The 27844-nt window shown below is 42.6% G+C and overlaps 1 protein-coding gene across 1 annotated transcript; it reads left to right on the top strand.

Annotated features, from left to right (window-relative positions):
• On the top strand, window positions 1–27844 carry SERINC1 (serine incorporator 1). Its single transcript, XM_006273283.3, has 10 exons — window positions 1–143; window positions 5112–5273; window positions 7098–7291; window positions 21181–21260; window positions 21452–21589; window positions 22265–22434; window positions 22546–22636; window positions 24334–24475; window positions 24559–24789; window positions 26192–27844. The coding sequence occupies exons 1-10, from the start codon at window positions 105–107 to the stop codon at window positions 26328–26330; spliced, it is 1386 nt and encodes a 461-aa protein (XP_006273345.2). The 5' UTR covers window positions 1–104; the 3' UTR covers window positions 26331–27844.

Raw genomic sequence — 27844 nt, 5'->3', positions numbered from 1 at the left:
GCCGGAAGTGACCGCGCGGAGGGTAAACAAGCAGTTGCAGGCAGGGTGGAGCGCGGCGGCCGTAGCCGCTTCCATCTTGGCGGCGGCTCCAGAGCGCGAAGAGGATGGGCGGCGTCCTGGGCCTCTGCTCCGTGGCCAGCTGGGTAACGTGGGCCGGGGGCACCCTCTCCGCCCGCCCCGCTCCTCCCTTCCCCCTTCCCGAGCGTCGGGCCCAGGGCTTTGTGCTCGGCCCTGTGGGGACCGCTCTCCCCTCGCCAATGGGCCGGTCCCCCTGTCCTTTCTCCCCAGTGGTCCGGGCCTCCCCCTTCAAATGGCACGGACCTCTCCGAACCCAATGGTACGGGCCGCCCTCGTCCGAATCCGGCTCCTTCCTGCCGCGCCCTCTCGGCCTCCCATGACGTCAGTGCGGGGGGGAGGGGGGAGTCCTTCATGTCCCTTGTGCTGCGAGGAGTAGGCTGGAGCCCGAGCAGCAGAAGCCCTCGGGTGGGGCTGGGTTAAATTGCTAACGGGGCTTAGAAACCGACCCCCACCCCCTACTTCTGAGTCACCCCCGTTGAGCAAAGTGCTAAGATTTTAAAGGGAATCGGAAGTCATGGTAGAGGCGGTGTCTTTAACAGATCAGCTAGATACCTGCACATAACAGTGTCTTTATTTGCAAGCTTTTGGGCACATTTGCCCTTCCTCAGGCAGAGGAGAGTGCAAAGGTTGTAAAATTTCTCCCAGGTGGAAATGACAATCCATATTTTACAGGAGAGCGGGTGGCTTGGTAAGATCTCCTGGTTGGAGAAGCTCATTTTGTGCCAGTTAGGTTCAGATAAAACTTAAAGTGGTCTGTTTACCTCTACGGTTGTCTGATGGCAAGCAGGATGTTGAGCTCTTTCTTTCTGGTTATGATATTTCGTAGTTCCCAGGAGGATGGTTAGTGGAAAGCTCTCCTGGGCAAGGGATTTTAAACATGCAGCTCAGGTAGGATCCCACTGGCTCCTGGGGTGGGGGAGCAGGACCCCTAGGTGCTGTGGTGGAGGCAGTGTGTGGGGATAAAGGGACACCTGGAGAAGAGCGTCTTGGGTTGGAAAGCTTGTCTGAGTGCATCCCAGCCATGCAAAGGGGCCAGTAAAAGGTATTTCCCCCTTGCCCAAAATTCTTGCCCCTCATGCAGAGTCATTAGCTAGAAGGCAGAGTTGCTTTGTACCAGTCACAGACCAACTACGGACTGATTTCCCACGTCTTACTTCAACTGGTTTTATTTCCCATCCAGAAGACGGGAGGTTTGCACCTTATAGGCCAACTGAAGTGGGGATGCATAGAGTGAGCTTTCGCTTGCTTCTTCGGATGCTAAAAGGAAGCAGAGGCTAACTGCTGTTCACAAAAGCTCGTGCTGTGCATCTCTGATTACAGTTAGTTTGTAAGGTGCAAACCTATCCTGTCTTACGGATGGGGAATAAACCCAGTGGAAGTGAGGAGTGCAAAGTCAGCTCACATAGTTAGGGGGTTTTGCCATTTTATTCCATTCTTGTTTGGCAAAGCTAGTATACAGAGCGCTACATTAAAATGCCGACTAGCTTACTTGAATGCAAAACGCTCCATAATGATTAAAAATTAACGAGCAGTTTTCTCTCTTGTGTGTGATTAGGAAAAGCCAGTTTGATTCTCTAATCTCTTGTTTAATTTAACTATTTTATTCATAGATTCATAGATTTTTAGGGTCGGAAGGGAAGTATTAGATCATTGAGTCTGACCCCCTGCCCTAGGCAGGAAAGAGTGCTGGGTTTAGATGACTCAGCCAGGTGTTTGTCCAATCTCCTCTTAAATACCTCCAAGAAAGGGGATAGCACCACCTCCCTTGGTTGGAAGCTTATTCCATATTTTGGCAACCCATCACTGTAAAGAATTTTTTCCTGATGTCCAATCTAAATTTGTTCTCCTTCAGTGTTATTGTTGCATATTATTTTATTCAATTTACCGAGCTTATGTATGCACTGGTAAAGAAACACGGATATTCTGGGAGGGCTATGATCTGAGAATTGGGTGTTTATAAAGTAGTGCAAATTAACATTTGCTTCTTAAAAAAAAAAATAAAAAAAAAAAAGTGTCCTGGCTGCTCATGCTTAACCTTTCAGTAACATGATTTTTTCAAATGATAGTTTGTGTTAGCTGACAAGCTGTGTTTTAACAAGCTAATTAAAATATAATTTAACATAAATTTTAACATACCTCACTTTTCCAGTACAAAAAAAAAAAGCTTTTCTGATGACTGAATTCCAGATAAAACAACTACAGTAAAGTCATATTATCCGGCACCTTACTAACCAGCATGCCATTTGACACAGCAAAAGCAAAACTGGAAGTGCCCACTGTGGCACTTCCAGTTTTGCCGAGCCCGCATGGCCTGGGGCAAAGCAGCCTGTGCTGCCAAGCTGCATATCAGCCTTTCCCCAGTGTGCCTGGGGCCCCACTCTCTCTGCCCCCCGGCACTCTAATGCATCGGGAGGGGCGGTGGTGCAGCAGGAGGAGCGGCAGCCTGAATATGTGTCTTTGCCTCTCAGATAACTGGCATATTTGGTTATCCGGCACTCCCCATTCCCCATGGGTGCCGGACAAGAAAGCTTTTGCTGTACTGAATATTTGGAGAACCTAAAATAAATATTGTTCTTTTTTCTTTTTTTTAATCTTTGCAATCACTTTTGTAGAGAGTGATTTGCAGATCCAGCTTGCAGCTTTCTGGACAAATGCATACTCACTTGTGTGTTATCTTACTCGAACAATCTTCCTAGTGCTTAAGCTCATTTTCCCTCCTCTTTGCTGCCCCAAATCAAACGGACCAAACCTGCTTTTCTGCTTACATTTCCTGAGTGCTGCCTTACTCAGTCAGAGACTTAGGTACTTAAATTGTTGGGGCACATGCACGGTATGAAGACTGTCCTGATCTCTGTAAGCCCTCAGGTGTCATTTGAGTTGAATGACATTGTCCAATATAAGAATAATGTGCAGTATGCATCAGCCATGCCATAGTAGTAGTAATAATAGCTATGCATGTGTAGGAAACTACTGTGCAGTTGGTGTTCATGTGTGTGCAGTTCACATGGATGGGAGCTGTGTTTAGGACATGATTCCCTCCTGCCCTCCAGAAATTGAGATTACAGCTAAAAGACGCTAGTAAAAGCAAAGCTATGGCTTCCATGAAAGTTCACTGCTTACAGTGCACCGGCAAGGAGAATATTGTTGTCTCCACTGTTGCTAGCCTCTAGTATGTCCCACATGTCTCTATGCATATACATTCCTACAAGATCCCTTCATTTAGTTTGAGCAGGAGGTGGCAGCCTCCACAGTCATTTTGGTACTTAATATGTAACTGTTGATTGGGACAGTTTTCTAAAGTGGTGACTCTTTACAACAGTTTATGCACAAAGTTTTCTGACAAGTATCAGGTAAATTCCATCTCTGCCTTCCCTTATGCTACCAGAGGATACTTATAAAACTTTGGAAAGATGCAGATGATTCTGGGGCCAGGGCACAGATTCTGGATCATTCAGGATTGATGGGGGCTATTTGGGGAAAAAAGTTGAGGTTAGAGCTTCAAGTAGGAAGCGGGTTAAGACGCTCTAGGTTCAAACACCCAGCAAGCACAAACACCCTGTGACAGTTGCCAGTCAGTTGTCTCACAAAATGGCAGACACGTCTCCAGTTGTAAATAGTGGATGAAAATCAATAGCAGAACTAGAAGAGTACTGCAGCCTTTTACAGGATGAATCTGTAGTAGAGGGAAGAAAATAGGATTGCACAACTAAGGCACTTCTGTGGCTTATTTTGAAAGATGGTTCTGTAATAGAGTAGTCTGATAGCTCTTTGCTGTTCTTCAGGATTGGAGCAGTCAATACAGAAGGGGTGGAAAGTCAGCAGTAACAGCAATAGTATAGACTACAAAGAACTAGCATTTCTTGGTCCTGATGTTACTAACCAAACACCTTTGCTGCAAAATTACATGACAACCAAAGATTGGATTGATTTGCCACCATATAAAAATGGTCATCCCTGTTAACTAAATTAGGGTGAACAGTATATTTAGAAATAAAGTAACTTGAGGTAACCCATACTTGTCAGGTATCACTTGTTTGACATTCCCTAACAAAGTCATTCTCTCATTTTAATAAAATATTGGCTTGTCCACATGAGAACATTGCTAAAATATAGATTTTTAATGTGAAGTGGCCTTTTTTCCCTCACTCTGTAAACTGTGTTCTCATCTGATTTATTTTGCCCTCAGACATAACTTGCTTTCCCAGGGTATCAGCAGCAAAGGGAGAGAAGAATGCTGAGCAACTATAAATATTTGTTGCCTATGAATAGAGTCCCTTCCATTTTTATATTGCTCTTGTACTTTATATCCCTTTCGAAATTGTGCAAATTGTTCTTGTTAGATAACTGAGGGTCACCTGAATTCTGAATGTGTTTATAGCATTTATTCAGAGGAATAGGCTATTTTTTTCAGTCAAAAGATTGGACTCTGATTCATTAATTGTGTATTACTTGATGCTCAGAGGTCATAGTAGTGATTGTGACCTGTCTTTTTGCCTGCTGTCATAGAGACACATACCAGATAGTTTTCATACAGAATATATAATGTCAGCATATAGATTAAATCCCAAGAACAGTAAACTGGAAAGCAAACTTGGTTTGACTGTTATTTAATAATACATTTATAATTTACTTATACACAAATAATGTATACATATTGTATACACATACAAGTTTATGTGCATTTACAAATTGTTTTACTTACTAATAATAAATTAAGATTGTGCAATATTAAAAAAAAAACAAAAACCAAAAAACAAAACTCTGAACTCTTTTACCAAATAAGTTAACAGCAGCTTTTGAGATACAAAAATAATCTTCTTTGTGCAGTGATGCAGTCCTGATGAGCTTCATAACATTAGAAAGGTTTATAGAATGTTATAGGGAATAATGAATTGATGAGGAGGTAGACTGAATGATCTTAAAGTATTTTCTGCCAGTAATTTTAACAGTCTGTGCAACCTGGTTGAATATTTGAATATGAACATAAACAACTTTGATCCTTTTTAACAGAGTTCCATCATTTCTCATGCTAGATACCATGCCTGTGCGGCAGTACTCCATGTTTGCTGTGTCGATGCTGCCCCAGTGGAAACAACTCTACCATAACAAGACTGACTTATGCTTTCTTTTTGCTCCTCGGAGTGAGTGTTGCCTGTGTGATGTTAATACCAGGCATGGAAGAACAGCTGAAGAAGGTCAGATTATTACTTTGCTTAATGTGCTTTGATAGAACAGATATTTCAAAATGGCCAGACAGTACCATAAAAACATGCCTGACTCGAAGTTACAAAATACTTGTTCTGCTACCAGTAAACAGGTCTGCATACTTGGAGTCATCATTCAGTGTATAATGTTTTACATGTTCTGTTTTAAGGATAAGCAGTTATTGATAGAATACAGTTCTCCTGTTATATATCCTCTGGAAGTAAAGTTTAGTTCTTGGGTCCAGAGCTGCTCAGATGTATTTGTATGTAAAATAAAGATTGCAGCACATGGTTTTTATGTGTGCATAGAGATTATTTTATATGTAATAATTTGATACATAAACCTAGTTCGTAGAAATCTGACCTTTTTCTTACTTTTATCTATTGATACACTTTTAGGGTGTTTTTTGGCAGTAGAAATCGAGTGAGAGAGTATTATTCTACAGTCCAGAAGAACAATATGTGCTGCCTCTACTTGTCCAAGGGGAACCCCTGTGCATGTGGCACATTGTCCCAGGTGGGGTAGGGTAGGCTGGGGCCAGCATTTGGACTGGCCCTCGTTGCCTTTGCCTGGGGTCTTCCAGGGGCTGCAGCCACAGCAGTCCTGCAGCAGGGAGCCTGGCTGGCAGCCAGAGTATGGTTCTGGCTTGTCAGGCTGTGGTTTGGGTGGTGAATGCTGCTGCCATGGGCGTTGCCCTGCTTTTCTTAGGTGCAGAGTTTTTAGACACTAGAATCTCCCAGTGTCAATCCCCCTTCCTCCCCACTCCCACTCCCATCCCCGTGCTGCAGATGAGCATTGACGGAACACCTGCATGTGTGGCACGTGCAGTATGCAGTGCCACAGATGGGTCCATGGCATTGCATAACGCACGTGCATTCTCGTTTGGAGGTTCCCGTTGTGGTATTTTAGTAAGATTATATAGCTTAAATCTTTAATGGTATATTACATAAAACACTTTTTGTGATAGACTTTCAATTAGATGCTTTATGTGGCAGTTAGTCCAACTCCTTCAAAGAAGTAACTTCATTCAGATTTGAGACAGACATTTTATACTAAATGTGTCCTTGTTTCTTCAGTTTTCTGGACCGTTGTTTTCCCTGCTAAATATCATACTTTTGGATATAGATTAAGGAGTGCATTGTGATTATATCCTTCATTAAAACACTATTTGTAAAAGTAATTAGAACTTAGAACTTGGGTCAGAGTAATTTCAGTTGCCTTGAAAAGAGATATTACACCCTCATGAAACATGGTTATATAGTGTATCATTGTAAAAGTTTACTGGTATCTTGATACAGACTGAAAAAAGATGCTTCCAATTTTCCTTTTTATCAATTTACTGACATTTTTTATTGGCTGTCTTGCTACACTTCTCTCCTCCCCCTCCAAAATTTTTCTTCTTTGTTTTATTCCAAATGGACCTAAGCAAGGCTGCCTTCTCAGTGCATGGTTTGTGGGTTTTTATCACCAGCATAATAATTGGCACAGCCCTGGAGTAATTACTAATTATCTGCTGCTTTGAAACAGCAAATAGAACTTTCTTTGTGGATTCCAAAAAATTGATGATGTCTCTGATTGTATGGTTAAGCCTGTTTTCTGTATATTCTTTTTTTCAAAAACTTTCTCACCCATGCACTGATTTATAGATAATTTTATATGCATGCATCATGCAACTGTAGAATGTCAGATTATCAATGTATATGAGGTGGTTGAAATAATATATAGGTTCATGAATACGGAGAAATTATTAAAACTCAAAATTTGCTCATAGAAATAATCTTGTAGATCACTGAAACCTTTTGTGTTAATCATAGATTCCTGGTTTTTGTGATGGAGGGATCGGAACAGCTCTTCCTGGTGTGCATGGCCATGTGAATTGCGATGTCTTAGTTGGATACAAAGCAGTGTATCGTGTGTGCTTTGGTTTGGCAATGTTCTTCCTTCTGTTCTCCTTATTGATGATCAAGGTGAAGAGCAGCAGTGATCCAAGAGCGGCAGTGCACAATGGGTAAGATACAAGAATGAATGTGCATGGCATGGCTATTGTGAGGATTGCGTCCAGTAGTTAAGCATTCCAGTCACATCAGCTCTTCGAAAAGAGTTTTATAGCAGCTGGAATTATATAGCAAGCTCATAAATCAAATGTTTCAAGGGAAGGCATAACAAATTTAGTGTGTAAAATAACACAAAACAGTGCTGTCATTTGTGGCAACTTAATCTTAGTGTTTGAATTCCATTGGTGGGGGAAGTCTATCCAGACATGTCTTGAAAGTACACATACTGCCTCTAACCTATCCAAGATAAACTGTCATCTTAGGAATTCCAGGAGGTCCAACAAGCTTGTAAAAGTGCCAGTTACACACTAACTTTGTTATAGAAATCACGTTCCTTGCAACTTGATTATCTGGGGACTTTGCATTAAGCTGCACAATGCAGTTTCCATACAGTTTTATGTTAAAATAGCAAACCCCAACATAGTAACACCCAGCAGATAACAACAAGTTGGGTTGAGTTGTAGACATTGGAGGGCTGGGCTAGGATCCAGCATGACCCGGATAGATTGGAAAAATGATCCACAATCGAGCAAATCCGCTTCAGCCAGGACAAATGCAGTCCTCCACTTGGGATGATATAATTGCATGCATAAATACAGAGTGGTGAGTGATTGCCTAGGCTGCAGTACTGCAGGGAAGGACCTGGGGGTTACAGTAGACCATAAGCTGAATTTGAGCCAACAGTGTGCTCTTGTTGCCAAAAAAGCCAGTAGCATACTGGGTTGTATCAACAGGAATGTCACAAGTCAGGGGATGTGATTTTTTTCTTTCTTCAGCACTGTTGAGGCTTCACCTGGAGTATTTGGGCCCCACACTTCAAGAAGGACATGGATACATTTGAAAGAGTTCAGCACAGAATGATGAAAATGATGAGGGGCCTAGGAAGCAAGATTTTTATGAGGGAAGGCTGGAAGAGCTAGGGTTATTTTAATGTAACTTTTCAGGGGAAATAGATGTGGGGGAGAGGAGGATTAGATAAGTTTTCAAATACCTGTAAAGTGATTTATAGAGAGGATGAAGATGGGCTTTTTCTGTGGCTGTAGGGGACAGAACTAGGAGCAGTGGCCTCAAGCTGTAGCAGAGAACTCAGGTTGGAGATTAGGAAGGACTTCCTGATTATGATAGTGATTATGCATTGTAACAAGCTAACTCAAAATTGTGGAATCTTCTTTCTTTAGATTCATATTCCCTTCCAAGAGCAGGTTGCACAGACACTTGGCTGGGGTGGTTTAGTCAGGGATGATTCTGCCTTGAGCAGGGAGCTGGAGCAGATGACCTTGTAAGGTCTCTTTCAGCCTGCTTCCCTAATGACATTCTCTAGTTAACAATTTTGTATGCCAAAAGCATCAGTAGGATTCAAGCTTGGTACCTACACCAGTCGTAATATTAATTTATTTTAAGGAAGAGAGACTCTGATAGTTCAGTTAGCAAAGAAATCGCATAGGTAGGCAAGTTTGACAAAGAGAAACACCTTGATTAATACCCTACTGTACCTCTGAAACATCAAAATGGCACTTAATACAGATTTTACACTAAATGTAATCCTAGTTCCACAACAGCCACGAAACTACCAAAACCTAGACTTCCTGAGTGTGATCACCCCAAGGTGATTAAACTGCAAAAAATTCACTTGCTGTTGCCTGCAAACATCTGAGCAATAAAGACAGGGTGGTCATTTTTATTTTACATTCAGCACAATAGAAAACCATAAGCCCCCTTCAGTATGAGGTTGGACATGTTTTCAAAGTGGTTTGTTGGGGTGCTTGATTCTTCCCATGCTTTTCTTTAAAAATGAATTCTTCATTGCCTAAGCCTGCTGGAATTAAAACTTCACAGAACTTAATTTGTGTATTTCAGGGGAAAGTAGACGTTATTCATGCTTCTTGTTGTTTGTATATTTTCCAAAAGTCCACTTCTATTATAAATGAAATTATTACAGTGTATACCCAGCAGTATTAAACACAACTATTGAGAGAGAGAATAGGTTAGATCAAACTGCGATCTAAAAAAAAATAGTCCTTTCCTTATTTTTCCATCCTTCTGGGAATATGCCTTCAAACTACTCCCAAACCAGTATCTCGAATAGCTCTTTCATCATGCTTTTTATATAAGCAAGAAGTGCAGCTGTTTGCTACATTCAGCCAACACAAGAGCATAGTTCTTCTAAAATAATGTATAAATCTAAAAATGGTCACTGTACCTAGTAGTACCAATTCCTTATTACAGTGGTGTTAAATGTACAGTGTGGGCTGGAATCAGTCCACAGAGCCATGTTGTCTGGCTCGTGGAGCTCCCGAGGGTCTGGAGATTCAGGGGTGGGGCAGATAGGGTAAGGGGCCTACCACTGACATCCTGGGTATAGAGTCCTGCTGGGGACATGTGTTGGTGGCTCTGGTCAAGTGATAGCTGCATCTACCCTTGCAGCTGGTACTATCACACACCCTGCTATTGCATCTAAACCTGGCTCACAAAGAGTCATATGGTCCATTCCATCCCACAAGACAGGTGAATTTGACACCCTTCTCTTACTGAATCCTTTCACCCTTCCTCTACAGGGGTATACAGTCTTCTGGCATAGTTTAAACTGAGGTTGCCCTAAAACCTGTTTTCAAAAGTGCTTTTACCTTCCTGACATCTGATTGACCAGGTACCTTCCATACCTGACCTCTTATACTTTTCTTCCCCTCCCCTCCCTTACTTTTCTGTCCTTTGTCTTCCTAATTTCCATTCATTTCCTTTTTCACAGACAGCCTCTTTTCTACCTTGAATTATTACTACTGTAAAGTCTCCTTTACTCACCTTTGACTTTTTTTCCTTCTGCTTTTTTCCCCCCTCCCTTCCCTGCTCTACCTTTTTGTTTTCCTAATTTGCACCTACTTACATTCTCATTGTCATCCTGTCACACTTTTAGCTTCTGTCATTCCTTGGAGTCTCAGAACAGCAGAGACTTCCTATGTCTGAATAAGGGTGATTGCACCCGAAAGCTTGCTAAGAACATTTTCTCAACTACTCAGTTGGTCTAATAAAAGGTATCTCACATCTGCCCAAAGAACCTTGCCTGCATATGTCCTTAGAACACGGAGTGGCACGGAGGTGGAAAGGGATCTTGGAGTCCTAGTGGACTCCAAGTTGAACATGAGCCGGCAGTGTGACGAAGCCATCAGAAAAGCCAATGGCACTTTATCGTGCATCAGCAGATGCATGACAAATAGGTCCAGGGAGGTGATACTTCCCCTCTATAGGGCGTTGGTCAGACCGCAGTTGGAGTACTGCGTGCAATTCTGGGCGCCACGCTTCAAGAAGGATGCGGGTAACCTGGAGAGGGTACAGCGAAGGGCAACTCGTATGGTCAAGGGCCTGCAGACCAAGCCCTACGAGGAGAGACTAGAGAAACTGGACCTTTTCAGCCTCCGCAAGAGAAGGTTGAGAGGCGACCTTGTGGCTGCCTATAAGTTCATCACGGGGGCACAGAAGGGAATTGGTGAGGATTTATTCACCAAGGCGCCCCCGGGGGTTACAAGAAACAATGGCCACAAGCTAGCAGAGAGCAGATTTAGACTGGACATTAGGAAGAACTTCTTCACAGTTCGAGTGGCCAAGGTCTGGAACGGGCTCCCAAGGGAGGTGGTGCTCTCCCCTACCCTGGGGGTCTTCAAGAGGAGGTTAGACGAGTATCTAGCTGGGGTCATTTAGACCCAGCACTCTTTCCTGCTTATGCAGGGGGTCGGACTTGATGATCTATTGAGGTCCCTTCCGACCCTAACATCTATGAATCTATGAACAACATGGCTACAACCAAAAATCCAGCTGACTGTATACAAATCTGTTGTAGTGCGGAACTCTTCTATGCCAATTCACTATTTTTTGTGGTAGATAAAATTGTCTAGGAATCTCCTGATATGTGTTTCTGAGGTTGAACTTTCAAACCCAAGCTGCGTTGCTGTTTTAGTCATATCACAGGAATTTGATTCTGGCAGGCTACTAAGAAGAATAATCTAATACATTGCGTACAATGAAAAAAACATCTAGTCACTTTAAAGGGCTTTGATTTATTACTAAATAATTCATAAATGAGGCTTTTGTCATTACTGTGAGCATCAGTGATTTCTTCAGTGGTACCTATTAAGGGTAGTTTTTATGTAAACCATGTTTTTATTTTTTGCAGTTAGTATGTATTTAGTTTCAGCTGTAGTCTTTAAATCACAGGAAGACTATTACAGAACTTGGAAGCTCTGTACGTACTCATAAATTTAATCTGTCAGTTTTTCTCAGTGATGCAAAAGTTACAGCTATCAGACCTTAATTAGCTGGAATGGTCACTGCCTTTGTGCAAATTCATAACAGTAAAATGACAGATTTCTAATGGTTCCTGTTTTTGTTAGCATAAGCAAAACAAAACCTAACAAAACTCTGAGGATTACACAGAGTTTGCTAAAATGCTTTTACAATTTTAAGCTAAATCCTAGGACTAAAATATCACATCAGTTACACTGGTTATGTAGATAGAACTTTTAAGTATTCTAAAAGGGATCTGGAATCAAATATGTAACATGTCAGGATGAACCTACTCTCTTTGTTCATTTATTTCTTTTAATGAAGGTCACTTCCAAGGAGAAATAAAACTGCACAAGTTCAGAAATTGGCACTAATGAAGTACCTGATTAATGATCTAAATCAGTCTAGATTTAAAGTAGGGTTTATTGCTTTTTAAAATTCAAAAGTAGCATGCCTTTCCAACTCTACTGTCTTCCCGACAGTAACAGAAATTTGTGCCCCTGGGGAACTGGATTGTGTGTTCTCAACATGGGGGTCATGAACAGCAGATTTTGGTGGCAATAGCGTGGGAAAGAAAGTGCTCAAAGGTTGAGAATCGCTTAGTTAGATTTTCCTTTTTATATCATTGCTTGTTTTTTGTGTGCAATATTGGACATCTGTCTAGGGCAATTTTTATAATGTTCAGTGTACTGTAGCTTCACCAATAGGTAAGGTCTCATAGCTCAGTTATAAGCCACTGAAGACAGCTGTTATAATTATGTTTTAACCATTTGATCTTAAGTTTTTCCATAATGGCTTTTTTTTTTTAAGCTTTTAGCAAAAAATGATTTTTTGCTTCCAAGAAGGAAAAGAGAAAAAATACACTTTTTCCTATACATATGGTGTTTCAGTTGGTTATAGTGGCAGGGTTTCCCATCCCCTCTCCCTCCAATCTGTGCGTTTCTAGTGCAGTCTAAAAGATTAGTTGTGCAAAGTCTGTTTGGTATGCTTTTCTCATACACCTGAAGAGTTAACCTGTGAACCCTGAAAAGCCACATGGCAGGAGTTCTGGGTGTGCTTAGCTTATGGGGGAATTTGGGAAGTCCCAGGGAGAAAGCAGTTAAGACTACAGGTCCCAGTTCTTAGGGTAAGTGCCAAACCCCCCCCCTTCCTTGGCATTGTCCCCTTACCTATCTATCAACTCTGCCTAGGTTCCTGGGGACAGGTACCAGAATGGGGGCTTAAGCTCTTTATTGTTTTAGCAAGGATCTCCTGACTGGGAGTGGAGGTAGGAATCCCTGCCCTTTTTGCCCAGTAACCAGTGATACATTTCAAATTGGTTGGCTGGCAGCCACCAACTGCTGACCTTCATTGGATCAGGTAGATGATGTCAAAAGGGCTATATCTGCCAAGACTGCGTAGGAGGAGGGGCGGTAGCCATGATGAAGACAGAGAGCAGCTGAACATCTGCTGCTCTCTATCTCTTTCTTTTGCGTCATGAGGACACATGAACTACCTGCCTCCAAAGGAGAGCTCCAGCAGCCTCTGGATGATACTTGTGAGTAAATCACTTGAACCTAATTAGATATATGGCCTGCAGTAACACACATTCGTGATCAAAGGCTACCATGCCATGGTTTGTTCTAGGGTTATTCTGTAGTATTTCTTTTATCTTGCACCCTTTCCCTAGCCTTCCCTTTTGTAACCACTAAAGTTCTCCACTGTACCAAGTGTGGTGGACTTGTTGGGAGAGGCACGCCTTTGTGCCCCTTTCGTCCAGCTGACTAAGGGAGGCTACTTTTTGTGCTTCAGGAAGCACCCCAGGCTTTTGCAGTGGGTCAAGCACTCTCAAGGACTACAAGGTCTCTGTGTATCCAAGGGGGCACACAGCCATGGACAGTCCAGACCTTGGGTGCTGGTGGCGGTACCCCCAGGCTAGCGGGTGTGCTCCAGGAAGGGGGTCGGCCAGATGTAAGGCATCCCCAGGGTGGCACTCGGAGCCTGGTAGGTGGTTGGGTACAGTGAGGTGGGTGGCTTACTGACCCGCTACACTCTCTAGAAGACAAGGTTGCTGAAGACTTGGATAAGTAGCTTATTTGCTGGAACAGGCTAGAAAGAGGGTGGGATTTGAAAATCACAGGTGAAGGATTAATTGAAGGAACTTGGAGGGGGTAGAGAGACCATTCTGAGACAGGGGTGTGTTTGGGTGCATCAGAGAAAGTATGTGCCCCTTGAGAAACTGGAAGATACCCGACTTGCTATTTCTCTGCTGCTAGTAAATTTACATAAATCCCTGGCAAAGTGCATGTGCCTCATCCTTTTTCCAGTGCTGGTCCCAAAGAGTGACAGCCTGCTACTGTCATTTAGCCTTTGGGCTCAAGTGGCAGAAATCTCTGGTGGCTGGATTGAAAAAGTTCATGTGGTATTAGGCAAGTCAAGGTATGGAGTTGCATGCTGAAGGAATAATAACAATTTTTATTTTATTTTATTTTTTAGCTTTATATCTCATCCTATCCAAAAGGTTTGACCCTCATAAATTGGGAGTGAAGGAAAAGGGATCTGGGCATATTGAGTAATTATCAGTGACTAATCATGTTGGCAGTTCATAGGCTATGAAAAAATACTAATGCATTCCAGGATATGTTAAATGTAGTATTTTTTTTTTTAGTAGACAGGGAAGCATTAATTCTAATATTATTATCAAAGCCTACGTCTGTCTGTCTGTCACACTTTATTCATGCCCTGATTGGCTGGCAAACAGCCAATCAGAGTACAGACAAGTGTTTCAACAGGAGCTGGTGGTGGTGGAGCACCGCTGTGATGGTGGGGAGGGGAGGGTGTTCACTCCGTTGCCACTGCCTCCAGGGGACGGAGCAGTAGGAGATACCTCGTCCCCCTGCCCTGTTCCCTGCAGGTAGCAATGATGGAGCAGGGACAGGGAGGGGGAAAAGGCCACTGGAGCTGGCCTCGCCCCCCATCCCTTACTCCTTGCAGGTGATGGCGGGGAGTGGGGTCAAGATGCTGCTGGGGGGGCGAGACCACCAGCTCTGGCCTTGGCCCGCCCTTCAACCCTTTTGTTGTCGCTGTCTGCAGGACCAAGGGGGTGGCAGTGTGGGGAGAAGCAGGCCTGATGCATGTTGGGGGAATAGTGGGTGTGCCATGGTAGTGTGGGGAGGGGAGGAGTGGACCTGAGCTGGGGGAGAAGCTGGCCCGCCTCGGCGGTTGTGAGGGGCAGTGGGCCCGTGGCTGGGGGAGGGGAGGAGCGAGTCCCCTCCCCCAGCCACTGCCGCCCCCCCCCCCCCCCCCCAGGTTGTTCCTATGGGCAATTGGTGTATGGTTATATACGCTTTGCTAAGACCCCATTTAGAGTATAGTGTACAAAACTGGTGGTCAAGTTTAATAGATGATCAAGGTATGGATAGCTTATTTTAGCTGGGCTCAAGTGACCCCAGCCAGGTAGGCATCGAGCTGCTTCTTAAAGACCCCCAGGGTAGGAACCAGCACCACTTCCCTTGGAAGTTGGTTCCAGGTCCTAGCCACCCTAACTGTGAAGTAGTTCCTACGGATGTCTAATCTGAACCTACTCTCCAACAACTTGTGGCTGTTATTCCTTGTTATCCCGGGGGGCGCTAGGGGAAACAAGGTCTCCCCCAAACCCTTCTGGTCCCCCCTCATGAGTTTATAGACACTCACAAGGTCCCCCCTCAGCCTTCTCTTGTGAAGGCTGAACAGGTCCCGTCCCGTAGCCTCTCATTGTAGGGTCTGCCCTGCTGTCCCCGGATCATGCGGGTGGCCCTCCTCTGGACCCTCTCAGTGTTGTCCACGTCCCTCTTGAAGTGGGGTGCCCAGAACTGGACACAGTACTCCAGCTGTGGCCTGACCAGTGTAGCGTAGAGGGGGAGGATCACCTCCTTGGTCCTACTTGAGATGCACCTGTGGATGCACGATAGGGTCCGGTTAGCCCTGCCGACCGTGACCTCGCATTGTCGGCCCATGTTCGTCTTGGAGTCAATGATGACTCCAAGATCCCTTTCTGCCTCCATGCTCTCAAGAAGGGAGTTTCCCATCTTATAAGTGTGTTGCCGGCTACTACTGCCCAAGTGCAGCACCCTGCACTTGTCCGTATTGAAACACATCCTGTTTTTGTTAGCCCACCCCTGCAACCTATCCAGGTCTTTCTGCAGTCTTTCCCTCCCTACTAGCGTGCCCACCTCACCCCAAATTTTGGTATTATCAGCAAATTTGAACAGGTTGCTTTTCACCCCGTCGTCCAAATCGCTGATAAAGAAATGGAACAGTGCGGGCCTAAGGACTGAGCCCTGGGGGACTCCGCTGCCCACTTCCCCCCAGGTCGAATATGACCCATCCACCACCACCCTCTGAGTATGACCCTTCAGCCAATTAGAAGTCCATCTGACCGTGTAGGCATTGATGCCACAGTCGCCTAGTTTTTTAATGAGGATGGGGTGGGAGACACTGTCAAAGGCCTTGCTGAAGTCCAGAAAGACTACATCCACGGCGACACCTGCATCCAATGCTTTTGTGACCTGATTGTAAAAGGCAATCGGGTTGGTCTGACATGACCTGCCCCTAATGAAACCATGCTGGTTGCCCCTGAGCATCATCCCCGATGCCGGCCCATCACAGATGTGCTCCTTGATGATCTTCTCAAAGAGTTTCCCCAGGATTGAGGTACGACTGACGGGCCTGTAGTTGCCCGGGTCCTCCCTTCTCCCTTTCTTGAAGATGGGGACCACATTGGCTATCTTCCTATCATCTGGCACCTGGCTCGAGCACCATGAGTGCTCGTAAAGCCGTGCCAAAGGCCCAGCAATAACCCCTGCTAGCTCCCTCAACACCCTGGGGTGGAGAGCATCTGGACCTGCTGACCTGAACACGTCCAGCCCCTCCAGAAGCACTCCAACCTGGTCCTCCTCAACCTTAGGTCTTGAGGCGTTCCCCTCAAGTCTGTCTTGAAACACGGTGTGGGAGTCCCGGTCCCTGCACAAGAAAACTGAGGTGAAGCATTTGTTAAAGATGTCTGCCTTCTCTGGCGCAGCCACCAGATTGCCCAGCGCATCTTGCAGGGGCCCCACATTTCCCAGTGCCTTCTTCATCCTCCCTATATACTTGAAAAAGGACTTTTTATTATCTTTGATCTTGGACGCTAGTCCTAGCTCTATGTCCGCCTTAGCTTTCCTAACAGCCCCCCTACAGGCCTGAGCAGTGAAGGTATACTCTTCTTTGGAGATAGCCCCAGCCACCCCCCCCCCTTCCACCGGGTGTACGCCGCCTTTTTGGCAGCCAGGCGTTCACAGACTTCCTTGGTGAGCCAGGGAGGCTTTTGGGCACTTTTGCCCCCCTTGCTTCTTGTTGGGGTTGTCACCCCTTGGGCCCTGAGTATCGTCTCCTTAAGGAACGGCCACTCATCTTGGGCACTGAGTTCCCCTGCCCTCGAGAACCCCATCGCCTCTCCCACCAATCTCCTCAACTCGTTGAAGTTGGCCCTCTTGAAGTCTAGGGCTACTGCCTTGCTGCAGGCCCTTGACACCCTGCGCTGGATGATGAATTTCAGCAAGCGATGATTGCTATCACCCAGGTGGTCGAGGACCTGGAGCCCCCTTACCAGATCATTGCCTGTGGCCAGGACCAGGTCCAACAGGGCATTTCCTCTGGTGGGACTGTGCACCTCCTGGGTTAAGTGGAGGTCCTGTATCTCGGCCAGGAACCTCCTGGAACGGTCCGACCTGGCTGACTGCTCCTCCCAGCAGATGTCCGAGTAATTTAGATCACCCCTGACAACTACATCCCTTGCCTTTAGTGCCTCTCTTACTTTTACTAGTTACTTTTCTGTAACTACTTCCAGGTGGGAGGGAGAAGGAAGGGAAAGTTAAAAAATGATACTGATAAAGGATCACGTGAGAATAAATTGGTCAAAAATGAAAATGAATGTGGACTAGAACACTGTTCTAACTGTTGGATGAGTGAAATTTTGCAATAGCTTTTCATAGGATCAGGCCTGGGAAGTAAGACTTATGGGGAAAAGCTGAAAGAGCTAGAACCATTTAATTTGGAGAAGAGAAGACTATATGGGGGGGGAGGATTTGATAAGCCTTCAGCTACCTGAAGGACGATTATAGAGAGGATGGGGATGGGCTTTTCTCTGTGACTGTAGGGGACAGGAGTAGGAACAATGGCCTCAAGCTGTTGCAGAAGAAATTTAGGTTGGAGATTAGGAGGGACTGTCTGACTATGAGGGTGGTTAAGCATTGGAACAAGCTATGTAGAGAAGTTGTGGACTTGCCATCCTTAGAAATTTTCAAGAGCAGGTTAGACAGACACTTGTTTGGGATGATTTAATCAGGGATGCTTGAGCAGGGGTCTTCGAACAAGGTAATTTGGGGAAAGGAACCTAAATTGTTTCAAGATGCAGCTTGATAAATTCCTGGAAGGGACATGACAGTAGGATACAGATGGATGATACCAAAGTTAAAAACTTTGATGTGGGGTGTTTGGTTTTTTTCAAGGAGTTGTGAGTAGACTTGACCAATATGCAGGAGAAGGATATGGTGGTGTAGGGCTTAGCTTGGCTTGATGGTGCAGGCAGAACCTAGTGGTAGAAGTCCGAGTTGCAGAAAGTGGTCTCTGAGTTGTGGCTGTCATGTTAGGTGGAGAGTTGGATCAGTTTTTGTCAAGGGGATGTATGGGCTTGCAGCATTCCTTGTCACTTCTGCCCTTGAGCTTCTAGCATGCCTTCTATTCCTGTTGTCCCATGCTTATATGGAATTGCAGGCTTCAGGGCCTCTGACTGCTTGTAGTAGGCCAAAACATTGTTTTTCTAGGTTTAATCTGGATTATAGCCATAACTAGATACATGTAGACACCTGTAGGCTGAATTAAAATCGGCTCCAGTCCGAATTAATTCTCGTTGAAGGCGGATTAAAGTTAATGCAAACTAGGGCAGTCTGAACTAGGCAGTTTAAACTGAATGAATTAACATGCCTATATGGCATTGCTTTTAGGAAAAAACCAGTCCTTAGGAACTCGGCAGATAAGCATTAAAACGATCAGTCCCTGCAAGGGAAATTCAGTTGGACTTTTGCAACGCAACAGAGGCTATCAGATACAAAGCCAGAGGTCCCAATAACACCCCACTGTGACCTTAAGTATTACTATCCTAAGCCCCAGCTCTGCCCAAGCACCTGGTCTACTGGTCTGTAAAGAAAGGGGCAAGATCCCTTGCCTTTCCTTCCCCTCTCCTCCCCCCAACAACATAATTGGCTGAGACAGTCATAAGTACTCAGGTTAATTGCACTCATTACGCTTCTGGAACAGCACTTTAGATAACTATCAGTAGGTTTGTAACAATGGAGCAGTGCTTGAAAAGGCTCGTTATCCCTGCCTAATTACTTCCAGTGCTAATTGCATGAGCCCACACACAGCAGTCTGCAAATTGGGTCTGTTAAGGGGCTGATAGTCTATTAACCCTTAATTCGAATTGAAATTTGATTCAAACTGTATGATGTGAATCAGTACACACAGTTTAGAAAACAGTATGCATATCTACAAAAGGCCAATGATTTCCCTCCCCACCCTGTATTCATGACTTGGCTTCTGGTTTTATTCTTGTTTTGTGGGCTCAGATCAAGGGTAGTTCTGTGCTTGTCTGGAAAGGGAAACAGTGTGACCACGGAGGTGGTCTTCCTAGTTGTACCCAGGGATGACTGCTCTCCTGGCATGGGGAATAGTATCTGCTAAGGTAATGTATAGTAAACCTTCCACTTAGCTGCTGGAGTGGGAAGGTCTTGGTTTTATGCCCACTTTATGGAAAGTGGAGACTCCTCCTTAGTTTGCTCTTGTAGCCATGTGGCTGAGGGCAAGCAAACTCAGGGGCATCTGAACCCCAATCCTCTGGGCTTGGGTTTGCAAGTAGGGTGCCTGCCAAAGGATTTGGAAACCTCTGAAGCCCCAGATGGGGGTAGAGGATGTTTGCCACTAGCAGGGCCATTTATGGTTCTGGACTGACTCGGATTTGGAATTCGTTTTGGCTAATTTAGCTTGGAATACGGAAAATTTAAATAATACAATAAAAGAACAAGTTTTTTCACCTGAAGCATTGCAGATTGGGTAGGGTGTACTAGAGCTCCCAGTCATACTGAAAAACCTTTCCATAGCCTGGCTGGTTGGTCTTGTGTACATGATTAGGGTTAAACCAGTGGCTGGATTTGAAATCCAAAAGGAATTTGGAGGAAGGACCATTGTTTTCCTTCCCTGTTCTTTTTCTGGGCCTGTTTCATGTAATAATTTTCTGCCATTGCAGGGTCCAGAGGCCTTGGTGGTATCATTGGTATCTTGTGCTCTCTTCCTGTTATAGATTGGATTTTGAAGCTTCTGTTTTATTATACTAAAGCAGCGGTTCCAAACTTTTGGAAAAGGTTGGAAAATGCCAGCTCTTAGTTTTTGACAATTTTTTTGAATAAAAATAACAAGACAGTTCTTCTCTTGCAAAGAACTCGGACTGCAGCAGGTAGAATGTTTTTAAAACTGTGGATTCCGGTTTGCAATATGTGGGTTTCCCTTGTGAACCTGGTATGCATGCCTAATAGTGTGGGCCTTGTGTTTTATTCCATAGTGTGGCACCCTTGAAAGGATCTCAAGGAAGCCCATGGGTGACTGACTGTACTAAAGATTTGTGGCTTGTGGTATGCTGCAGGGACCAGAATGCATGTACTTATTTTTACGTGTCTTAAATTGGTTAAAGCAAGCTTTGTATAGGTGTCCGCTGACTGTATTCTTCATTTTCGATTCCCTGATTCTCAGAAGTGCTGATCTAGAGCACACCAACTGCAGAGGCTTCCTCAGCCTGACGAAGGGTTTTTAAACCTGAAAGCTTGCTAAGAATTTTTTTTCCCAACTATTTAAGTTGGTCTAAAAAAGATATCAGATTCACCCAAAGAACCTTGTCAATCTCGGTAGCTGCAATTGATTAGCTGCAAGTCATTAAAGAAGTTAGGTAATTGCAGACTTCTTCTTAATGCAACAATCCAACATTTTCAATAACAGATGTTCAGTCAGGATCCAAAACCAACCATCATGAAAACACAGGCCAGATTTTTAAAAGTATTTGTAGTTTAAGAACACAAATTTATGTATTCCCAACAACATCCCCTGATGGAAATACTTAAAACTTTAAATATGAAAACAATTCAAACAAAACTATTCTGACTCTTAAACTCCATACAGATAGGCCTCCATATAATGCTGTTTAATTAAGAAACTTGAATTTGAAACTGGCAGTTACTCATGTACAGGTTGTAAAGAGAACAAAAAAAATCCTAATTAGACTCTATTCCTTTCATTGCCTTGGCAAAAAAGATATTTTAATTCAGTGAGCACTGTTTCCTAGGAGCAGTTAGCAAATACAGTTTTCAGATTTGCCTAGCAAGGAAAAGAAATCAGATGTGCTAGAAAATAAGAACTTTTAAATTCTATATTTCCAGGTCCTAAAACATGTTTAACTATTTAGGTTTAGTGTATAATTTTTTTCCTAGAATTATTGATGGTTCTATTTCTCCTTTCTCCCTTTTAGATTCTGGTTCTTTAAGTTTGCTACAGCAGTAGCAATTAGTGTTGGGGCTTTTTTTATCCCAGAGGGACCTTTTACTACTGGTAAGATAACACAAGATTCTGTTTTATTTCATATTATGCAGTCATAATCTGTTTAAAACACAATAAGTGCATGCTGATATATCTATATCGATTTGGGTTGGGGTTTTTGCATACTCATAGGAAATAGTCTTTTAAGAACAAGTAAGTACATTTTCCATTACTCTGAATTAACTTTACCTTGTTGTCCTCAGTGTGGTTTTACGTAGGCATGGCTGGTGCCTTCTGCTTCATTCTTATTCAGCTGGTCTTGCTTATTGATTTTGCCCACTCCTGGAATGAATCTTGGGTTGAAAAAATGGAGGAAGGAAATTCAAGATGCTGGTATGCAGGTAAGGAAGAGAGTACTACAGTTCAGTGCCTGTTAAACTCAGTGAGATGTAAGAATGCAGTGTTTAATGCTGTTTTACCCAAATACCTCATAAGCAAAGATGCTGGTTTCAAAACCAGAATTTCTTCCCATTCTCTGAGTTAGGCTGTATTGTTTATGCTATGTTGGAGTCTTTTACTTGATATTATATAACCTCTCAGGCTTGTTGAAAAAAAGATTATTCAGGAATAAGCTGCTTGTAAAAATGCTCCACCCATGAATTGACTTACTGATATTATTTGAGGGCCAGCAACAATCTAATTTAATTTAGGTAGGTTCCTCAACTTGCCTTATTCAGCTTCTTGTTCCTGTATTTGAGCTTCTTGTTAGCACTCCAACCTTCCTGTTGATAGTGGTATTTTACTTTTTATGATGGTACCTTGAGACACCAGGAAGAATTGTGCTAGGTGTTATGTAGATACAGTATAAAAAAGATCTTTCCTCCAGTTAACTTACCTAATTAAAACCATTAAAATTATAAGTTTCAGTACTTGACATCTCTTTATAGCCACTGTCTTGTTTCAGGTTTTTTTTTTATAATGCTCTACTTTAAAAGAAAAAACCCACTGTCAAAAAAATATTAAAAGATATTGCTCCACATTTTTCAGCCTACTTAATTGCTTTCTCTCTTTTGCAGCTTTGCTGTCAGCTACGGCTATAAATTATCTGCTGTCTCTGGTAGCTATCATCCTGTTTTATGTTTATTACACTCATCCAGAAGGCTGCTCTGAAAATAAAGCATTCATCAGTGTTAATATGCTGCTTTGTATTGGTGCCTCTGTAATGTCAATTTTGCCTAAGATTCAGGTATGCTTTTTGTTTTTGTGTGTAATTTTTTTAAAAGGTACTAATATAAATATAAGCACCTACTTTAACTGCCTGTCTTAATGGTTTCTCCATGTGTCTCCTGTATTTTAGGAATCTCAGCCAAGATCTGGTTTGCTGCAGTCTTCAGTGATCACAATTTATACAATGTACTTAACCTGGTCAGCTATGACCAATGAACCAGGTAAGCCTGGGAAATTGTATGCTTCTAAAAGGTGGTGGTTCTTTGTAAAGGTGAAGTCTGCCATCTCTGTAAAGCAGCAGTTCTCAAACTCTTGACCGGTTGTGCAGCATCAGTTTAAAAGATACATCCTTAAGTACCACCAGCAAGTTTTTGCCATAAAAAGTAATTATAATAAATCTGTTAATGTGTACCACTGACAGGTTGTCTGTATACCACTGGTGGTACCCCTACCACAGATTGGGAACTGCTGCTGTAAAATATTCAAAGTACTAAATTATGAGAGACGATGAAAATTTTAGGCTGCAAAGAGAAGCTATCTGTTGCACTCTACTGTCTGTACATTGGCAGTGGCAGCAGCAATCCCTCACGGTCAAGGATGATCACTCACACGGGTTAAGTAAATGGTTGTAGACGAGTCAGCTGATGGCTAAGAAGGCTGATTCTGGAGCCACAGACTCTGACAGATGCCATGGTGGTGGTTCAAGGGAGGGTCGAACCATGAATTTCTTATCATGTTTCCTTTCCTTCCATTTCTGTTGTTTTTCTGCCTCCAGGGTGAGACAGTTTTCCTCAAAGTATGATGTACTTTTTTTCACAAAGCATCACCATGTAGCCCTGTCCTGTCCCTGTCCCCTCTCCAGTTTGTGGTGTCAGGGCCACACTTCTTAATGTTTGCCTTGAGATGGTAAAGGTACATCAGGTATGTGATGTGCACATAATGCTGTGTCTACCGCAGCTGATGGATACATTTTATGCTTCTCATACAGTTGAGGAATCCATTTTTTGTATTGTGTGGATAATAATATTTGAATTTGAGAGAAAAGGCTTTATCATAATACATGCATTAAATGACAACGTTTGTCATTTCCTGACTGGTAGACTCTTCTGTTTGCATCTTTAACATAGAGTTTGTATGGGACTTCCTAGTCTTTAAAAGAAAAGTGAAGAAACAAAGAAATTCCTCCCTGTTCAAATCTTTGAAAGAGTGCATTAGGATGCACCACTGTATGATATATGCTGAGAGAGGCAGGAGCCCTGGTTTCATTCCAGGCACAGCCTTCTTTATCATATGGAGTGAGAGATCTCTTTCAGAGGTTGTGCTAAGCATTTGTTTGCTTGTTTCACATACGGAGAATTCAGGGCTTGCTTTCTTCTATGAACTTGATCTGGCCCCAATCCAGCCAGGAAGGGCATAGCCTTTCTAGATCTAGCAGGGCGATGAAGTGTGCCCTGTTTTTAACCTGCTGCGCAGTGCTTGGGGGTTGGGAATTTGGAAGGGGAGAAGGTGCCCATATTAATTGCCACCATTTTTCCCACCCCCAGCTAAATTTTTCTGACCTGTGGGGAGCCTTGTGGGCCGGATGTGATGGCTTTGTGGAGTGCATTTGGCCCACAGGCTGGAGGTTAAGCACTCTTCTGTAGAAAAAGACAGTGTATTTTTCCTACATTTCAGTTTAGGAGCCAGTTAGAGCCATAAAAGACCCCATGGATATTTTATTTATAATTAAACCATTCTCTTCAGAATTTTTTCCTTTTATTTCCTCAAACACCACCTTTTGTTTTTCATACAACATAATGTTTACTAAGTTGCTTTCTGAATTCATAAAAATTCCTCATACTGCTGTCTTCAGTACTTCGCATAAATAATTGTTTTACATTCTTGTTTTGCTTAATTTCTAATGTAATCTCCCCAACAGACAGGAAGTGCAATCCAAGCTTGCTCAGCATAATTGGTTACAACACCACCACTGTTCCAAGCCAAAATCAGGTCGTCCAATGGTGGGATGCCCAAGGAATTGTAGGGCTTATTTTGTTTCTGCTGTGTGTCCTCTATTCAAGGTAAGAATAATGAAGTTTTGCTCTTGTTATATTTTAGCATCTGATTTTTAAAATTTTGATTACTGTATTCTCTTGAAATGCAGCATCCGGACATCCAATAACAGCCAGGTTAACAAACTGACACTAACCAGTGATGAATCCACGCTGATAGAAGATGGAGTACCCAGAAGTGATGGCTCCCTTGATGATGGAGATGGTGTCCATCGAGCCATAGACAATGAAAGGGATGGAGTTACATATAGTTACTCCTTCTTTCATTTCATGCTTTTCTTGGCCTCGCTGTATATCATGATGACTCTCACCAACTGGTACAGGTACATGCATTTAATAAAATGTACTTGGGTTGAACAATAGGGCACTACAATTTTGGAGGAGTGTTATAATTTCAGATGTTTTGAAAAAGATCCATCTCCCTTTTGGCATGTGTGCTATTGCAGGAATTCTTAAGGTTCGTAGCATTTTCTACTGCATATTAAATTTAATTGTTTTTGAAAACGAACTTAATGCTACTGCTATAAAATAGAAGCTTGGTTCTCTTAACTATACCAGAGTAATCATGTTTGCTCAGTGAGGCTGCTGTTAGAGCAGGTTACTAAATAAAATTTGGCTCTACCATCCTTATATTTGTGACCCAGTCCATTGCATCATAAGTGTAGGAACTGTCAGGTTTGTTCATAAACTTTTAACAAAAAGGGGCTTTGTCTGTCTGCTCACAAAAATTTAATAAATAACATTTTGTTTGTTAAAATATTAAATTGCATTTAAAGTCGGGATGTGGTCTGAAACTCTTGGGTTTCACAGAATACTCAAGAATCAAGAAGTGGTGTCTTAAAGTACAAAACAGATGTGCATACACAACCCAAAGTTAACACCAGTGCTAGGTACAGACAGGAAGAAATGGCAGTCAGTCGTGAAGATGCCTGGGATCTGCAGAGAGAAATGTATCCACTTTTTGAAACTTACCCGAAAATACCTTTTTATGTACTCATTTCAAGTGTGTTCATGTCCATATGTGTATACATAGATATGAATTATGGAGCAGCATTTCTGTAAAAGGGATTTTTTCCTTTCAATGCAGTATTAAATGTCTAGTGCAGAGAATCTACTGAAGTTGATGATAAGTTTTTGGGTCGGATAACTATACTGACATACACTCCAAAAAAAAAAAAATTAAGCATTGTTGGGAACACCCTTTCAGTAGGATTGCAAGTCAGCCTAGAGTGACTTCCAGAGTCAGTAAATGCCACCCAGTTCCTATCCACCCACAAATACTATCATTAAGTTGCTTGCCATATATTCCTGTTAATTCACTTGTGATGCCTGATACGTTTTGTAGCTGCTTGACTAGCTTATTACTGCATCCAGTTACCTCAAATTCGATATATTATATAATCAAATGCTTTGTATATAGTCCAAAAAAAATACATAACAAGATTAAAATAGACTATTTAAATAAAGGTTCCCTTGCTTACTGATTTTTTTTACATCCTAATTTAAAATAGGTTTAAATAACTTGTCAGTTTACTGCCTCAAGCTGTTACTCTTTACAGTGATGCTTAGGCATTACTTCAAAGGGTTAAAACTTAGAACTAAGGGTCAGCTGTGAGGAAATAAAGCATGAGGTAATGATTTGTGAAATCAGTCTGGATTCAGAGAACAAAATTTGCATGTCCTGGAACTTGTTTCTAACTGGACATTTTTGTGTTTTCCTTTCAGTCCCGACTCCTCCTATGAGACGATGACTAGTAAGTGGCCATCAGTCTGGGTGAAGATCTCTTCCAGCTGGATTGGGATTGTGCTGTATGTGTGGACTCTGGTTGCTCCGCTGGTTCTTACAAACCGTGACTTTGACTGAGTAGTGCTTCTTCCCTGAAGTATTTAATTTTGCCACTTGTTTGAAGCTGAGTATTCCAAACTCCAAATGTAGTTGTAAATATGTGTGTGCGTGGTTACCCACATGTAGTATATCCTGCCTTGTTCTGCATGATTAACTTTGTAATCATGTCTTTTTACCATTTCACTTAAGACTTTTTCTAGCCAAGCTCGCTGATAATTGCTAGGATATTGGAATTCATAGGATTGCTCTAGATTTAGTGCTGTGGGAGCAGTAGGTCTAAATTTGGAAATGTTTCTGTGTTAGTTCTTCAGTTATATTATTTCTCTAATAGCAAAGGGTGCAAGAAAAAATGGCTTGCAGCCTTAATTAGGTCGAGTTGCATACAAAATTGTAGCAAGCTAGGGCTGCCTTTGACAATCCTTGTTGCCTTGATTCCAAAGTCAGCCTTCAAGAAGTATTGAGAAATTAGATCCCAAATGGTGCATGTTACACATTTGTCTGACATCTTGTATTGCTTTGGGCAGAATGTCTGACTTTGGCATGTAATGTATAGTAACGCATTTAGCATGAATGCTAATTGCAGAAGCTTGTACATGGGCTTTCTGAGCTGATGTCCTTCTTGCTGCTAGTGAGAACAAAAGTTGCATGTCTCATTGCTAACAAGAGGATCTGCTGGAAAACAATATGCACCTGGCACTGAATAATCACAGTATGATGTTGGACATGGGTTTACAATACAGTTTTTTTAGGGAGGGGTTTTAATAATGTAAATGGAATAGTGGTAATTTATTGTTGTGTTGTATGCGCCATTTTTGGCTAATTTATATTCTTTTTGGATCTAAAGAGTTCTGAAGAGCTTTCAAGCAAATTAGTGAGGAAAGATACAAGTGTTTGAAAAGGATGGTTGGATGTGGTGGCATGTGTTGATGGTTAGAAGTATGGAGAAAAAGCAGTTGAAGTTACAGTAGTTAAGGAGTTTTGCATTCTGCAGCTAGCCACAAAAATTGTTTCCTTGAATCCAGGGAGTTAGAACTCGACCTATTTTAATAGCTTCTGCTTAATCTCTCTGCTGGTGGTCCCCGGCATGCCCATTGCTGGCGATGGACTTGTACCTGGAAAATCTGACTCTGGGTATCAAGGAGTTGACTATTGGGTCTGTTTTAAAAAAAACAAACTTGCATAGTTCTGCAGTTTTTTGAAAAGCTTATTGTTTTTGCTGCTTTCTGGTTAAAGTACATAAGCTGTAGTATTTGTATCTTCCATTGTTACATCTTGAGACTTTGGCAATCTGGTTGAGAGTAAACCTTCAGCAGTCATCTTCATGTACTTGTATTTGGTGTTTCTACTGATACCATGTAGCTAATTCTTGTATATGTGTTTAAAGCTTTTATTTGAAATCTGCTGACAAACACTGAATCGTGTGTACTAAGTAAGACTGTCAAAAACAAGGCTTAAGTTTTGGAAGCAGACGATTATTAGCATACAGTCCTTTTGAATATCTTATTACTTATCAATAAATGAATTCAGATAAA

This window comes from Alligator mississippiensis, chromosome 1 (assembly GCF_030867095.1).
Source record: "Alligator mississippiensis isolate rAllMis1 chromosome 1, rAllMis1, whole genome shotgun sequence".
Lineage (NCBI taxonomy): Eukaryota > Metazoa > Chordata > Crocodylia > Alligatoridae > Alligator > Alligator mississippiensis.
Note: the sequence above shows the minus strand (reverse complement) of the source record. Positions and strands in the feature narration are given on the sequence as shown.

Excerpts from the sequence above, each read along its gene's own strand:
- SERINC1 (XM_006273283.3), top strand. The coding sequence starts at position 105 with ATGGGCGGCGTCCTGGGCCTCTGCTCCGTGGCCAGCTGG. Across the intron at positions 144-5,111 it reads TCTGCTCCGTGGCCAGCTGG|ATACCATGCCTGTGCGGCAG; the intron begins GTAACGTGGGCC and ends TTCTCATGCTAG. Across the intron at positions 5,274-7,097 it reads TGGAAGAACAGCTGAAGAAG|ATTCCTGGTTTTTGTGATGG; the intron begins GTCAGATTATTA and ends TGTTAATCATAG.